Below are 16255 nucleotides of genomic sequence, written 5' to 3' on the forward strand. Positions count from 1 at the left end.
AAGCGCAAGAACGAGGTATACATACGACATTTTCGCAACACACGCAGGCAAGCTGCCGGGGAGACAATCGATCAGTTCTTGCAAGCTCTGAATCAGCTGGGAAAAGACTGCAGCTTCCGGGCCGTAAGCGCCGAGGAACACCGAAAGGAAGCGACACGGGAGGCATTCATCCAAGGACTCAGATCAGCCCACATACGACAACGCTTACTAGAGAAAGCGCAACCCACTCTTGACAAGGTAGTCGATCAGGCTCGAGCGATGGATACGGCACAGCAGCAATCTGAGTCATTTGGGACACCGATGCTGCTAATGAACGCTGCTACGATGGGAACTCAAGGAACCCCACTGGCACAGACACAGCCAGACATAGGGGATGGAGAAACACCCGAGGAGCCGGATACCCAGACCTCGTCAAACTCCTCACCTGCTACTCCGGTTGGTAAATGCTTCTTTTGTGGGTACAAAAGGCACCTCCGCCACAAATGCCCCGCCAGAGATGCCACATGCATGAATTGCGACAAGAAAGGGCATTATGCCAGGGTATGTAAATCTACTCGAAGGAGAAATAAACCCACTTCTGCGGCTCTCTACTCGCAAAATAAATTAACTGCAGCCTCCCCGGGGAATCTATCCAAGGCTATCATCAACGTACGAATTAACGGGCATATGGCTGAGGCACTGATTGATGCCGGTAGCTCTGAAAGTTTCGTCAACAGCTCGCTAGTGAAGGGCAGGAAATGGATAATCCACCCGACAGACAATACGGTATGCATGGCCGCCACCTCACTACAGTCCCGCGTACGAGGGTACTGCAAAGTCGAATTGGACGTAAAAGGGTACACGCATCGGGATGTAAGGGTACTGGTGCTTCGTGATTTGTGCGCAGACGTAATTCTGGGTCATAATGTCCTCAAGCAGCACACGAGCGTCGAAATACCCTTTGGAGGAAGCAAACCTCGTCTAATTTTAAATGCTTTGACCACCGCCGAGGTAACGTCCCCCCAGCTGTTTGCTAACTTGTCGCCGGTCTGCAAACCGATAGCGATCAAATCGCGGCGATATACCACTGCTGACATGAATTTCATCACTTCAGAAACCAAGTGATTACTGGAAGAAGGAATTATAGAACCGAGCGATTCGCCATGGCGCGCACAGGTGTTAGTAACCAGCAGTCAGAACCATAAGAAACGAATGGTTGTCGATTATTCCCAAACGGTCAATCGCTTTACCCAACTCGATGCCTACCCCCTGCCACGCATAGACGAGATGGTCGAACGCGTGGCCAATTATAAGGTATTCAGTACCATCGACTTGCGAAGCGCCTATCACCAAATTCCCATCCGAGAGGAAGACAAACCTTACACCGCATTCCAGGCAGGTAGACGCCTCTACCAATTCAGGAGGATTCCGTTCGGTGTCACGAATGGAGTAGTTTGCTTCCAACGGGTTATGGACGACATCATCTCAGATGAAAACCTCAAAGACACTTTTGTTTACGTGGATAATGTCACAGTGTGCGGTAGGGATCAGGGGGAACATGATATGAATCTGGACAGATTCTTGAGCATTGCTAGAAAATATAATCTGACTCTCAACTACGAGAAATGCGTATTCTCGGCAAGGTCAATTGACCTTCTCGGCTACACGATAGCCGACGGCACGATTAAGCCTGATCCTGAGCGATTGCGCCCACTTCGTGAGCTACCCCCACCTCAGGACCTGCAGACGATGCGCCGGGTGATCGGCATGTTCGCTTACTATGCGAGATGGATTTCGCAATACTCCGAGAAAATACATCCCCTAGTGCATTGCAAAAACTTTCCACCAGATGCCGCTGTTGTGACAGCTTTCCACAACCTCAAAGACGATATCAGTAATTCCGTGGTTTTATCGATCGATAGCTCGGTGCCCTTTGTGGTGGAGACCGACGCTTCAGATCACGCGATAGCTGCTACGCTTAATCAGTCTGGGAGACCCGTCGCGTTCTTCTCGAGAACTCTCTCTGGAAGCGAGCAGAGACACTCAGCGATAGAGAAGGAAGCGTACGCCATCGTCGAAGCGCTGCGTAAATGGAGACATTATTTACTGGGAAACCACTTCACGCTCGTTACGGACCAACGATCCGTGGCATTCATGTTTGATGGGAAAAATAACGGGAAAATTAAGAATGAAAAAATTATGAGATGGCGGATAGACCTAGCCTGCTACAGTTACGACATTGTTTACCGGCCCGGGAGGGAAAACCCTGCTGCAGACACCTTCTCGCGGGTCTACTGCTCGGCCGCTATCAGTCGGGCTTTGCAAGACCTCCATGTGTCTCTGTGCCACCCCGGGGTAACCAGAATGGCACATTTCGTACGCAGACAGAACCTGCCCTATTCTATTGAAGATATTAAACAAATGAATGCTTCATGCCCTGTTTGTGCTGAACTAAAACCCAGATTCTATGGTTCGGCTTCTGGCAGACTGATCAAGGCCACTTCTCCCTTCGAGAGACTAAACATCGACTTCAAAGGGCCCCTGCCGACCGAGACAGACAACAGATACATATTCACTGTTGTTGATGAGTATTCAAGGTTCCCTTTCGCGTTTCCGTGCTCGGATATGACCTCGGGCACTGTCGTGAAATGTCTGTCTGACCTCTTCGCTATGTTTGGGAAACCTTCGTACATACATTCAGACAGAGGGCCGTGTTTCATGTCGGCCGGGCTAAAACAATTCCTATTAGAGCACGGCATCGCAACTAGTCGAACGACGGGTTACAACCCACAGGGTAATGGGCAGGTGGAACGTTATAATGGAGTTATTTGGAAAGCCGTAACTCTGGCGTTGAAATCAAGAGGACTGGGGCCCGAGCGGTGGGAGGTTACCCTTCTCGATGCTCTGAATTCCATACGCTCTCTGCTCTGCACGTCCACCAATGCGACTCCTCACGAACGAATGTTTACTCACCAACGACGTTATGTTGACGGCCAATCGGTGCCCGACTGGCTAACCCATCCTGGAACAGTGTTCATGAAACGCCCGGTACGACAAAGCAAGTATGAACCCATGGTGGAAGAGGTCGAACTCATCGATACTAATCCAGAATACGCTCATGTCAGGCTCCCGGATGGCAGGGAGACCACTGTGTCGGTTCGTCATTTGGCTCCCTCAGGCACTCCCCCCGCCGGTACACCACCATCTGGCACACCTCCCTCTGACATTCCCTCCCCAGGTGTTTCCCCCCCAGGGACTCCACCCGAGAAGGGTGACGGCGGAGCTACCGCGTTCCACCCGGGGGCGACCGGGGAGTCATCTCCGGCTCGAGTCGAGGCTCACCAAAAGGATCGGAAGCCTCCCTCAAGTGAAACCGCCATCTACTCCCGGAGAGGCCGGCGAATAATACCCCCTCGCCGACTCAATCTGTAAAGGGGATTATCGGCATCCTCGATGCTCATGCCCCTATATGCTCGTTACATAATATATCGATGCTCCTACAACTCCAAATAATCCTCACTGCTTGGCATGTATGCTTCTGTAGATTAGATAGTTCGCATTGCTTGAAATGTATACTCCTGTAGCGCTGAAGTAATCCTGGTGCGTTAGCTGGGCCTCTAGTTACATTTTAAAGACGGGGAGAATGTGGTGAATGGAAGGTCGTGACGTGTGACCACGTGATGCCCGGCTCGAGCACAGAAGAGATAAAGCTGAGGTTCGGCTCGGCCGCGGGGTTTTGTCCCTGGGGCATTGCCGTTGTATGTCGCCGGCTCACTTGGTGCTCATTGAATGGTGAGAACACTGATTGATATATAATACTGATTTATTTTGCGGTGATTAGTTGCGCGTGTGTACCTTACTGCTTGTACTCCATGCTGCGTTTGTATTTCCTGGTGTGCCCGTAGAAGCGGCTTCAATCAAATGGAATAAAGCCTAAACTCTGAAGGTTCTTCTCTCGTCTTCATTTCACATTCAGTTTTAAAACTTCTAAAATGTGAAACAATTACAATGGTAAAGGCAACTTTATCAGAATTCTATGCTTTGGTAAGCAAATATTGCACTGCACTTACCACACAAGACAACATGGATGCACTCATGGAGGCCACCATTTTGGAATTGCATAATATACTGTCCTTTGTGACATGAAAGGGGAACCCAAACGCTCAGAACAGCTTGACGCTAATCTATCCCTCGATACCCTACAATATAGATACGATGTGCCTTTCTGATTTCTGAATTACAAAGTAGGTAAATTTGGGATTAAAAGTCGAAACCTGCTTCTTCTTCTTCTTCTTCTTCTTCTTCAGATTAGGCATGACTTCATAGTCACATACGGAAAGAGACCACCAGATCCGACTTGTGTATGGGTTACATTCAACTAAAATGTAGTACGATTAAACTAAAATGGCAAATAATTTTCGATTTTCCACAAATATGCTGAGTCAATACATCCTTGGTGCTTGTATAGTTTCATGCAACATCAACGGCCGAAAGACCAGAAGCTGCCAGAAATTGGATGAGGTTTGTCCGAAATATCTGAGTGTCGATCGGGCCGAGAAAATGTTTGGTTTTGTGATCGGAACACGTTACAGAGCACTGTAATGAAACAACAGACGGCTAGATCCTGTGGTTATCCGACACGATTGAGAGAGGATGCCATACCCACGATTAAGCGCTCAGCCATCGCTCAAACCTGTAACACGATCTCTACACAGCAACCAGTACATGTACACGGACGATTTGAGCGGTGAATCAAGCACTTGTTGCCATTTCCGGCAGTAACCACTTGAGCACCTGAAAATAATTATCTTTTATCAACACGAATGGACAAATCAAATGAACCACCATTTATTTACAGTGGAGAGAAAGTATAGAAGTATCATCATCCACTACTCCAAAAGGATTTGACCTTGGACACTAAAAATTTCAGGGTCAGCCCTCCCCATCACCATCCCCCCACAATACTTACCACCATCCCACACCCCCCTCCATGACCATCACCCCCCCCTCAACCATCACTCCACCATAGCACCACTCCCCCCCCCCTCGAGTGGGGCAAGACATCGACACCTCACAGACATGACGGTGGGACACAGCACTAACACAAATGGCGTCCAGGGAAAGTATGAAACGAGACAATGACATAACATAGAAGACACCTGGTCAGCCTATGACAGTGGTACAAAGCATTTGTCACCCAGCTTGTCCATGCTGTCAAGCAATAACGTGCATTTCTGCTCGAGTAATACATAAACTGATTATCAATTAATACAAAATCCCTCTCTGAAAAACCATCAATTGAACAGAAAGCAAACCGACTGAGCCGTGAGTTACATGCGACCATCGTTTTGATCATTTTAACACCTTCATCTTCACTTCCACCTTCTTCCTCTTAATTGCTCACACAAGGCACAAAACAATTCGGCTCCACAATTCCCCTGAAAGCATTTCCATCACCAATTCTGTCTCCAGCAGTTTCTTCAAAATCCCACTGATCAGTTTCAACACACTGAGAGCCTTCAGAGTTACTAATGACGGTGGAATCAGTATCTGAATCAGAGCCTGACATACACTGTTTCTCTTTGTAAAGGCCCGGTCACACCTTGACGTTTTAGCCAGCGATGGCAACGTATTAAAATGTATGTAAAACGCTGACTTACGTTGAACTTTTGATGTTTTTTTTTTAAAGATTCGGACGTATTCATAGCGACTTGGTCTTATGTATAACGCATTGGTAACGGACACAGAACGTTTCGTTGTGTTATAGATAACTTATACCAACGAATGCTGAACCTGTTGTCGGCCTACACAACCGATGCCCAACGATAGTCTAACTTGGGCATAGCGCGTTGCACGCATCGCCGACGATGTCATGACGTAGCCTATTAAAAGGCTGACGCACAACGATTCGAATCATAACTGCCGTAGAAATGGAAGTGACAACATCGCGGTCACACCTTGGCGATCTTGCCAGCGTATGTCGACCTAAGAAAAATGTGTCCAAAACGTTGGGGCACGTCAAATATGGTATGAGTAAGTTTGGTATACGTGAGTACAACGCTAAAGTACGCTATCATACGTCGTAGTAAGTAGAGTACGTCAAGAAATTTTAAACATGTTCAAAATTTTACGACGTACTCAGCGTATGACACACGTTCCGCATGCGATGGGGATAAGTTTTACACACGATATGTGGACGCTTACACACGTCCACAAAGGCTACTTATAAGCTCCTCATAAGTCGAAACACGTCGCGGTAATGTCTTTTTTACGCGTAACTTATTTCTAACTTATGTTTGACGTGCTTTGAACCAATTCTTTACGTAGTCCCAACACACATCGACGTATGTAGGCGTATTCCAATGACGTCTTCCGGTCGACAAAAAAAAAAAATTAACGTGTTTCTAGCTTACAACTGCCATATAAAGACGTGTTCCCAGCGGTTTTGGGAATTGGTATATAAAAATGCTGCTCATAAAAGGGGAACCCAACAGTGTTTTCGAGTCCTTTTTGAGTCGATGTCCATGTCAGCAGTAACAGTATCAGTATCAGTATCAGTATTAGTAGTAGTTTGTTCATGTTGGCAGTAGGAGGTGAGTGTGAGGGGGAGGGTGTGGGTTATGATGGATCGTCCTTGCGTCCGCATGTCCACGGGTAGGAGACATCTTTTCACCATTGTTCGAAGTTCTTCGCGGCTAATTTTTTATGGGGCTTTTTCAACAATGAGCTATAGCTTGTTTTTACGATTTAGGTCTATTCATAACGGGTTGAACAAATGCACAATGAACTAATAATGTGCATAGAGCACTTTGATTACTTATAGATACGATATACCAACGAATAATTATCGTGAAGCCGGCGTTCACAAACTATGCCCAACGATAGCCTAACTTATCCATATCGTGCGGCAGTTTATCTTTGCCGGTGACGTAGGGTTTGCTATTCATAGGCTGCCACTCAAGCATTTAAATGGCTGCATCTCCACTATTGAAAGTAGATGCTTGTGCTCAACAATTGGATTTTTTTTACACTCAACGACTTTTAAACGGTACCACTCAGCCATTTTCATTGTTTACAATGAACGATTTAAATTGCTGTCACTCACCTTTGTTTTTTGACACTGGGGTTTGGAAATTTGAAGCGTTTCTTCTGAACGTGTTAAAACGCTCAAACTCGACTATTTTAAATAGACGCTGCCGATGGACAATTGGAATCATAGCCAAGCTCGACATCGAAGTGTGAACATCCTCATCATGCCGAAGAAAAGTTTGAAGAATGCTGCAAATAAGTGTCCTGGCCACGGCCGTGGACGTTGACGCAAGGACGATCCATTATACCGACGTCTTTCAGCCTATGAGTAACTTAAAAGTAACGTCTGTCGATGTGTGGCAACGATCACGTAACGTGCCAACAACACGTTAATCATAGGTAGGAAATAAGTTTCGGGTACGCCAAACATTACCTCGGCGTGTCTCAACTTATGATTAACTTACAAGTAGCATGTGTTGACGTCTGTCAACGATCGCAGACCGTGCATACAACCTGTGGCCAGCGTAGCGGAACGTGTGAGTCATACGTCGGCATACGTCGTGAAATTTCAAGCATGAAAAAATTTGAGGACAACCAAAAAGTACAACGTTTAAAGCCAACGTACAACGATGTATGGCAGTGTTTTCCAGCGTGCTCTCAATGTTATCAAAACTTACCCATAACGTATTCAACGTGTGCCAGCGATTTAGAAAAAAAATTCAAAAATCGGCATACGTTGGCTAAAACGTCAAGGTGTGACCGGGCCTTAAGGCTGCTACTCTGATCAACATAGCTTCCAGATGTGACATCAAGTGACAAAAATCAAAAATCGACAATCTCGAGCTTTTTGAGACTTCGTGATTGGCAAAAAAAAATTCAATTTTTTTCCTCTTCAAATTAGACTGCGATTAATGATTCTCAATGGTTTTCAGAAGAAGAATTTTTTTTTTGCATTTGAGTTCCCCTTGAACCTGCACACAATCGAAGAGATGACTATGATGAAGAGCATTTTATAATGTTTAAAAATTACTTGAATTGCCAAATCTGTTGTGTCTAATTGAAAGGTGTAATGAACCTCCGCCATCGAAGATAGGTCACTGTTTTCACCCCTTTGTTTGTTTGTGAACAGTATTACGGAAAAACTCCTCGACGGATTTCAATGAAACTTGGTGGGGGGATTAGGTATGGTCCAAGGATCATGCCATTAAATTTCGGAATTGGTCCAAAATCCAATATGGCTGCTATGGCGGCCATTTTGAAAAAATATTTGAATTTTTTTTTTGCATCTCTCCATGTTACAAGTGATTTCCAACAAAAAACATGCCAAAATTATAATTGCGGCTGATTTTGGAACTTCAGGTGGATATACCCACGTAAAATCAATTTCTGTCTCAAGGAATCTCATTATGACGAATTAATTGAGTATGTAAAAGTTAAAAGGAAAAGGGAAAGTTGCAAACTATAACTCTGTGAGCACTGTTGACATCAAATTGAATGAATAGGATATCAGGTTCACTTGAGTGACCTAGCAGTGTTGGCGGCGGAGGTTTTGCACTCTACCGAGTGCTCCCCCTCTAGTTATAAAACTGTTTTCATGCATTAGAGTAAGCCCTCAAATATTGCAGGGATTATTCCAGAAAATTCCACGATAGTTAAAACCACAATCGTGGAAACCAAGGGCCAATGGGAAAAGGGGGGTTCGGTTCCTGGACTTCGAGAAAATATAGGAGGAAGGTGGATGGCAGCCAGAAATAAACATCACAATTGAAACTAGAAGGCCACTCGGTGGAGTGCATATCTCTGCCACGGAATGTCTCATGCAGTAGAACATATCGGGCCGAATAAATATTTGAAATATCGTGCTATATATCGTTTTTGGTCTCATCTCTCATTGATGAAGAATCAGTTTGAGGATTAACTTTTTTCTCTCATTTCCAGATAGTCACAAAAATTGAATAAATTTGTCCTTGTCACACATCCAACCTGCCCATCAAGTTTTGAGATATCGTGCTATATATTGTTTTAACCCTATCTCTCAACGGTGAAGAATCACTTAAAAATTCGAGTTGTCGGATCCAGATCTTCACCAAAATCTAATGATTTAGTCCTTGTCACACACACCCAACCTGCCCACAAAATTTCATCCGAATCTGTCCATAACTTTTTTTAGATATCCTGCACACAAACAGACAAACAAACAAACATTAAGGGGTGAAAGCATAACCTCCTTTCACCTATGGTGATGGATGTAATAAACATGCAAAATTCACACAAGGCATGTTAACATTGAAATGAACATGTAAATAAATAAATACGGTATAAAATAAAATGACACAAGAGTTTTACCTTTTAAATTTATTAAAAAACAGCGAGGTGGGTGAAGGTAAACATATTACGTACTCGTTTGTACTGTACTCTGCCAGAAATAGAAAACACAAGACTTAGCTTGGAGATGATGACGATGCTGCTAAAAGGGGGAGGGTGAAGGTTAAAAAGATGTGGATGTAGAACTTGCGATGGCTGTTGGATCACCGGGAGCAAGACAAAGTTGCCTGGTGCATTGCCACATGGAAGGGTAGGACAATCCTAAGCCACCTTGATCCAGAGCAGATCCTCCGTGCTTGGAGAGGAAGGTATGGGATGGCATCCTGTTCCAAAGCAATCCAGTCTTAGGCATTAAAAACCTGCTTCAGCTGAATCCCTTTACCTCTATTCGCTCCATGAGCCATGGTTGAACTGCTGCCTTCAGTGCCGGGTGTCTCGTGAAAACGTTGGTAAATCTGCAATGGTTTCTCCTGTACACCGATCCATCCATCCATTAGGACCATACTCTGTGCAGAGCGTTGGTGCCGCCGAAGCAGTCTCCTTGGCTATTGGGAACAATCCTGGACGGGTCGCCACTCCGACACAGAATACCAGCATGCTGGCACTCATTTTGCCGACCTCGGAAGGATGACAGGCAGAGTCAACCCCACCTGGTGTTAATTCAACAGCTGAGCGGGATTTGAACTCAGGACCCTAGGATCCCAAGCCCACTACCTTAACCATTAAGCCAACACCAGGCATGATCCACCCAAAGGCATTTTTTTCCTCTTTCTTCCTCGATACAAAAATCAAGCGCTTTTTCCATCCTTTCAATACGAGGATCATGGGAATGGAGTGTGTGCGTGTTTGTATGTGTTAAAACAAAAACAGGCTTTATCCTTGGCCAGCCCACTATCCCTCGCAGCTTCGTTTCGACCTGTTCAAAAATGCCTTGCCTTGGAACAGGCCACAGCACTTTCTGCACGATTAAGTGTTCACAATACATTATTTTCCACTTTCCTCACTCACATCATCAAATGCCTGATCTTCATACCTACGAATCGCTGGAACATCCTTTTTGTCGGTGCTATAGTTTTCAAATTTGTTGGAGCTTAAAGCAATTTTATGCAAATTATACGATGCGATTTTCCACCATGGTCTCTCACAGAGTAATTAAAGTATATAATCAAAATCTGTCATCTGATTTGAGGATCGGAGCTGGTGGACTAAATAACTGTTGAAATCTGGAGAGAAATCTGAAAATTTCAAGAAATTACCAATTCTTGGAACTAAGCGTACAAGCATACTGTATAATTATTTAAGGAAGGCTATGTTCTCACCTTCTCCATATTAAGTGATAAAAACGTCAAATTGTTTTTCCCCCAGATTTTAGACTGGATACCCACATAATTAGCGAGATGGGGAGCTCCAATCGTCAAATATGGTATCAGATATGAAAAATAACTTCCAATGATTGGTAAGATAGGCGAAGTAGACATGTGACCTCATAAATGCACTTATCAAAAATAGTACAGACTACACAACCTATGCATCACTTTGAAGGTAATTTTACTGCTCATCAAACAACACAACTCTCAAGGGTGAAAGAAAAGGTTGCAGAAAAAAAATTAAAATAAAGGTGCCCACCTTATCAAACTTCTCGAAATTTCCACTCTGCAAAAATGTTAAAACAAGTCATTTTGATTCGTTTACACATTTAGCTGTTTCGAGGATGCATTCCGATTGTCTGACAACACAACAGATTTGGAATATCTTTTTCACATGGTCTGCTCAAGACAACACGGGTGGGCTGCTCGACAGTTGGAACAACAAACAATTGATATATTCTGGCCATTGATGGAAAAAAAAACATTCAATATTGTCGACACAAAAGCATGACAATAGTATGTATGTTCAATTTTGTTGACATTGCTGTTCATTATTTGGAAATTGATAAATAAAATGTTTGTCTCCAAATATGCGATAGCCCAACAAATGCATGTTATATCCCGGGCAATGCAGGGTACCCTTGTGGGAGGAGGGAGGGAAAGGGTGGAGGTGGGCGAAGAGAGGGGAAAGGGTGGAGGTGGGCGAAGAGAGGGGAAATGGTGGGGTAGGAGTCTGGAGGGAGCGGTGTGGGTGGGAGGATGAAAGTGAAGGGGTAGCAGGAGAGACCTGACGTTGCCGTTACTTTTGCTTTCACCCTCCCCCGTCTCCCTCTTCTCCCCTTCTCATAGTATTCCCATCAGCAAAGCGATTGGTGGTATTTGCCAATCGTAAATAAATAAACACGGAAGCGATAAAAACGAAACGGGGTATCTCTTGCTTGATATGACTCTTCACTACGACTTTGCCCCTTCACATTTTGACCCAATTTTTAATGATTTTCTCCATATCCTCATAATGAAGGTTTGTTTAAAATGTGATGACAAAACCTCCAATGGTAAAAAAAAGTTATGGCCTGGACAGACAGGCATTTAATGGCCTCGTTTAATCCTCCGACATCCCGGCATGACCGAGGTCCGGGGGCTCGGTTAATTCGGTAATCCGACATCCAACTTCCCACCGTTGGGGAACCCAGTCACTTGACAATATTTATAATGGTGACAGCCCATTGGCCAACATGTTTTCATGTTAATCCACTCTCCTACCGCCCCCCCCTCCTCCCCCAGAGAGTGTGGGTTATCCCACTTCCACTCCAGACCATTCATACAACATTCAACCTTAAATGATGCTATCAAAGTAACATTTACACTTGAAATTCTTAAGTAATAAACATAGTGTGAATCCACCACAATAGCTTGGCATTTCAGGAGTTCAACTCGTGATCGTGATCCCATATAGATAAACATAATCAGTCCAGCTCACGTGATAAAGTCCAGGAATCCAGCAAGTGGTTCATAAGCATGATTACGCATGTGGCTGAACTCAACAACCATCTTCTCCTTCAACTTGTCGTCGATAACCGAGACGGTGAGAGGAGAGGCTTCGTTTGCGAGGAAGCTACCATAATCCGTGCTCTGGAGGTGAAGCTTCAAGTCTGGAAAATGAACGAGGAAAGCTCATTTTAGATCCATAACAAACAAACAAGCCGATAACATGATACACTTGAATTGACTACGCTTGCAGGATAGCCGAGTGGTACACGCACTCGCCTGAGCCATCGAGCCTGGGTTAGAATACAGCAACAGCTATAAACTGTCATCCTGGTGTTTCATCGATGTGTGTGCCATCCTTCGGATGAACGTTGAACTGGCATCCCATCTGCCAGCATTAGTTGATGGACGATAAAAGATCTCATGGTGCCCTTCATGAAGAGTCGGTGAGCTATTGCTGGTACAATGAACGAATTCCAAATTCCTGCTATAACTACTGCTGGGAAGGCAATGGTAAAATAAATCACCCAGTATAACCCTTGCCAAGAAACTGCTTTTGCAGCAACTAAGCTCTTCAGAGTAGGGTACGTTTTGATGATTAATCTCCGACTGTTAGGTGACAAATTTGTCAAGAGAACTCTCTAAACTGAGGCCATCATTCCCGGTCACCCTTGTTACGAGCTGCAGAAATAACACAATACCTAAGGAACGTTTGCACGATTCTGTTATGGCCATGGCAAATTCCACAATCAGCATCAGGTCATCCAGAATTGAGAGAGACAGGGAGAGAGACAGGGAGAGAGACAGGGAGAGAGACAGAGACAGAGACAGAGACAGAGACAGAGACAGAGACAGAGAGAGAGCCTCATTAGTTGCTAATTAAAATCAGTCATCATCACTTTCATGACCTCTGTGAAATATTGATTGCTTGAGCAACTTTTTATTTGTTTTCAATGTACAGCACTATATGTAAAGACCAGACCCCATCACTGTGCTGCGTACCAGGAAGGAAGTGCCAGACCAGCTATTGCTGCATGCATCCTGACCAATAGGAGATGCCTACCACATCTTAACTTGTCTGATACAAGAAACAGCTCTAGGAGCAGTCAGGAACAATTTGAATTAACACGTGTCCGTGGATGTTCGTGTCTATGACCAGGTCTCTCTGGGGTGGACTGGTCTATAAAATTTAAAATTAACTTCTAATCCCGGTATTAGCTGCAGTACAGTCCTACAGAGAGTAGGGGCCTGTGGCTCTGCTTTGCTCATGCCCAATATGCTAAGGCAGAGCCAATGCAACCGTTTAGCCAGATATATATATATATATATAAAAATGTAAAAGCAGTTTAAAGGAATGACTTCAACGCCATGGCGTCTTTCTTTCGTTGCAAGCTTACAACACATTTCATCCTGACTGCAAGCTGGCAATTCAAATGGTGTCACCAGTGGCTGAAAAGGTGAAACTACCGATTGCTTTTGGCCTTTGTCGGGCCTCATCAGGGCAGCGCATCACATTCCCAACCACTGAAGGTGACGATTTTTGGTTATATACCAGCCATTGGCACCCCACTAATGGTGAGTGGTGAGGTCCGAAACACACCCGGGGAAACTATGAACTATCTGCCGCTCAAGCACATTACCGTTCCTCACGAGACCCCATCTGAAGCGATTGACACAAAACTTTCAACATTGGAGTGCTTACCCATGGAGAATTATTTAAAAGAAAGTTACATGATGAGAGGATGGAAAATGCGGCCGGCGTTCCAAAAATGTCTGTTTTCTGCAGGTGTGGGATGTAGGGCGTTTCACGCATAAGGAATTGAATGGCCGATGCTGAGAAAATCAAAAATTATCACTAAAATACGCAATGTGGTGTCTGTCTTTTTGACCACAATACATTCTGTCGATATTTATCCAATCTCAAGCAAACTTGACAGGATGACCAAGGGTCAAATGACGGATGTTGTAGCGACGTCATTTCCCACTCTCCACAAGGGTTTTTTTCCTGCTTGGACAAAGACTGTGTGAACGTGTATAAATAGCTTATCGTGGCGTTTCGTGGGACAAGCCTACCAGAAGTAAATATTATAAAACCACAAACACGTAAGATAACATTTTTAAACAGTCGCTACCGCTGTTTAACACTCAATTGAAAGGGAGGAAACCCGGTGTTCTTGAGGCATATGTTCATCGCATCCTGCACAGACTAACGCACCCGAGCCTAGATCTGCCGTCATCTCGATAGAGGACAATAACATGACCCTTTCTATGCTCCCATAGAGAGTGGGTGTTCCAATTTATGCAAAATTAGTAAATTAGGGAGAGTATCTTGAAACTGGCTTTGTTTTCAAGACTCGTAAAACATTTGTAACTTCTTACATCTTTCTCACTTGGTTTAACATGCATTCAAGTGTGATGGTTGCCCTCTGTATCTGAAAAAGGCCGTTCACATGAAACACGTGAACTACCTGATCAACTTATTTGTACCACGGACGTGACTGCACAAACAAGCAACCACACTCAAGGGCAGCAAGCAGTGAAACTTGGAGTCAAGGAACGTCTAAGTAGACCAGACCACATGCCGTCTGGGCAGGAATTGATCATTTGTCCAGAGTGCCGTTGGTATCGCGCCGACTCATTTACGAAGGACACCGTGGGATCTTTAACGTCCACCAAGCAAAGTGACAGATGGCACGCCCGGTTTAAACGTCCATCCGAGGGACGGTACACACATTGATGAATCACCCTGTTTGTGAAACACCAGGATGACAGGTTTTAACCGGATCTGGATTCGAACCCAGGTCAGCCAGTTCGAGTGGAGTGTGGGTCCCTCTCAACCATCCTGCCATCCCCCCTGCGTACAACACACGTGGCACCATTTAAATTCGTCGCAACACGAAACTATGCAATGACCAGGTCTCCATGACCAGGTGTCCATGACCAGGTGTCCATGACCAGGTGTCCATGACCAGGTGTCTATGACCATATCTCTATGACCAGGTGTTTATGACCAGGTCTCCATGACCAGGTGTCTATAACCAGGTGTCCATGACCAGGTGTCCATGACCAGGTGTCCATGACCAGGTGTCCATGACCAGGTGTCCATGACCAGGTGTCCATGACCAGGTGTCCATGACCAGGTGTCCATGACCAGGTGTCCATGACCAGGTGTCCATGACCAGGTGTCCATGACCAGGTGTCCATGACCAGGTGTCTATGACCATATCTCTATGACCAGGTGTTTATGACCAGGTCTCCATGACCAGGTCTCCATGACCAGGTCTCTATGACCAGGTCTCCATGACCAGGTCTCCATAACCAGATGTCTATGACCAGGTCTTGGAGCCTCAGCAGTTCAAGCTCTCTCTGATCCGGCGTTCCATCAACAAATTGTACCTCAGTTACAGGTCACCCAGAATGAACATCAATGTTACCCCTTCGTGTGTAACTCAACGTGTAAATCATTTTAAAAAGATCATCAAAGGTTAAAGATGGTTTCACCGTGCGATCACACTTGTGAGGGTTTAACTGGGGTCGAGGTCCACAGGGGTCCAAGAGCGTCATTCCCCCAATCAATGCTCAGCCGCCTCACCTTCCAACGTGTCGCACTGCACCAGGTTCACATAGTCGGTTCGTTTGAGTATACCTCCTTTAAATCCACGGACTAGACCCTCCAGGTAACCGCTGTCCACGTTAAACGTGAACTCGGAAAATGGCATTTTAAAATCGGCTCCTTCGACCCTGCACTCGCTCTCCGCCGGTCACGGGGTGTTTATGACGTCAAGGCGAGAAATGTCGTTTTCCCGGTTCAAAGTGCGCTGATTGGTCGGTCGGTCGTTGTTGTTGTTTTTATTGAGTTTAATCATTCTGAGGGAATAAAACAACATAAAACATCATATTTATTTCACTGAAGTGAGTGGATGGGTGTTGCAGACTGGTAGAAGGAAATTCGAGGTGTCGAACATTTCTCATTTTATCCGACGTCACGTACATGTTTAAACGTGATCAAACGTGAGAATAGTGAAACACTAAAGTCTTAGTCCCCTTTGTCGTCAGTGGCTTATCGT

General features: G+C 45.0%; 1 protein-coding gene across 6 annotated transcripts in view; it reads right to left on the minus strand.

Annotated features, from left to right (window-relative positions):
- The window catches only part of ATP6V0D1 (ATPase H+ transporting V0 subunit d1), a 43921-nt gene extending 27920 nt beyond the window's left edge, over positions 1-16001 (minus strand). For 5 of the 6 annotated variants that reach the window (XM_085888462.1, XM_085888461.1, XM_085888460.1 and 2 more), the window contains exons 1-3: positions 15781-16001; positions 12181-12352; positions 10960-10986 (exon numbers count right to left, since the gene is read on the minus strand). In XM_085888462.1, coding sequence (XP_085744588.1) covers positions 10960-10986; positions 12181-12352; positions 15781-15907 — 326 coding nt within the window. In that variant the 5' untranslated portion in view covers positions 15908-16001. The remainder of the gene's footprint in view (positions 1-10959; positions 10987-12180; positions 12353-15780) is intronic. The other variant, XM_085888463.1, reaches the window with a different exon arrangement.
- Positions 16002-16255: the final 254 nt, after the last annotated feature.

This window comes from Eptatretus burgeri, chromosome 7, assembly GCF_056783735.1.
Source record: "Eptatretus burgeri isolate ZD-2024b chromosome 7, Ebu_testis_v1, whole genome shotgun sequence".
In the NCBI taxonomy this organism is placed as follows: Eukaryota; Metazoa; Chordata; class Myxini; order Myxiniformes; family Myxinidae; genus Eptatretus; species Eptatretus burgeri.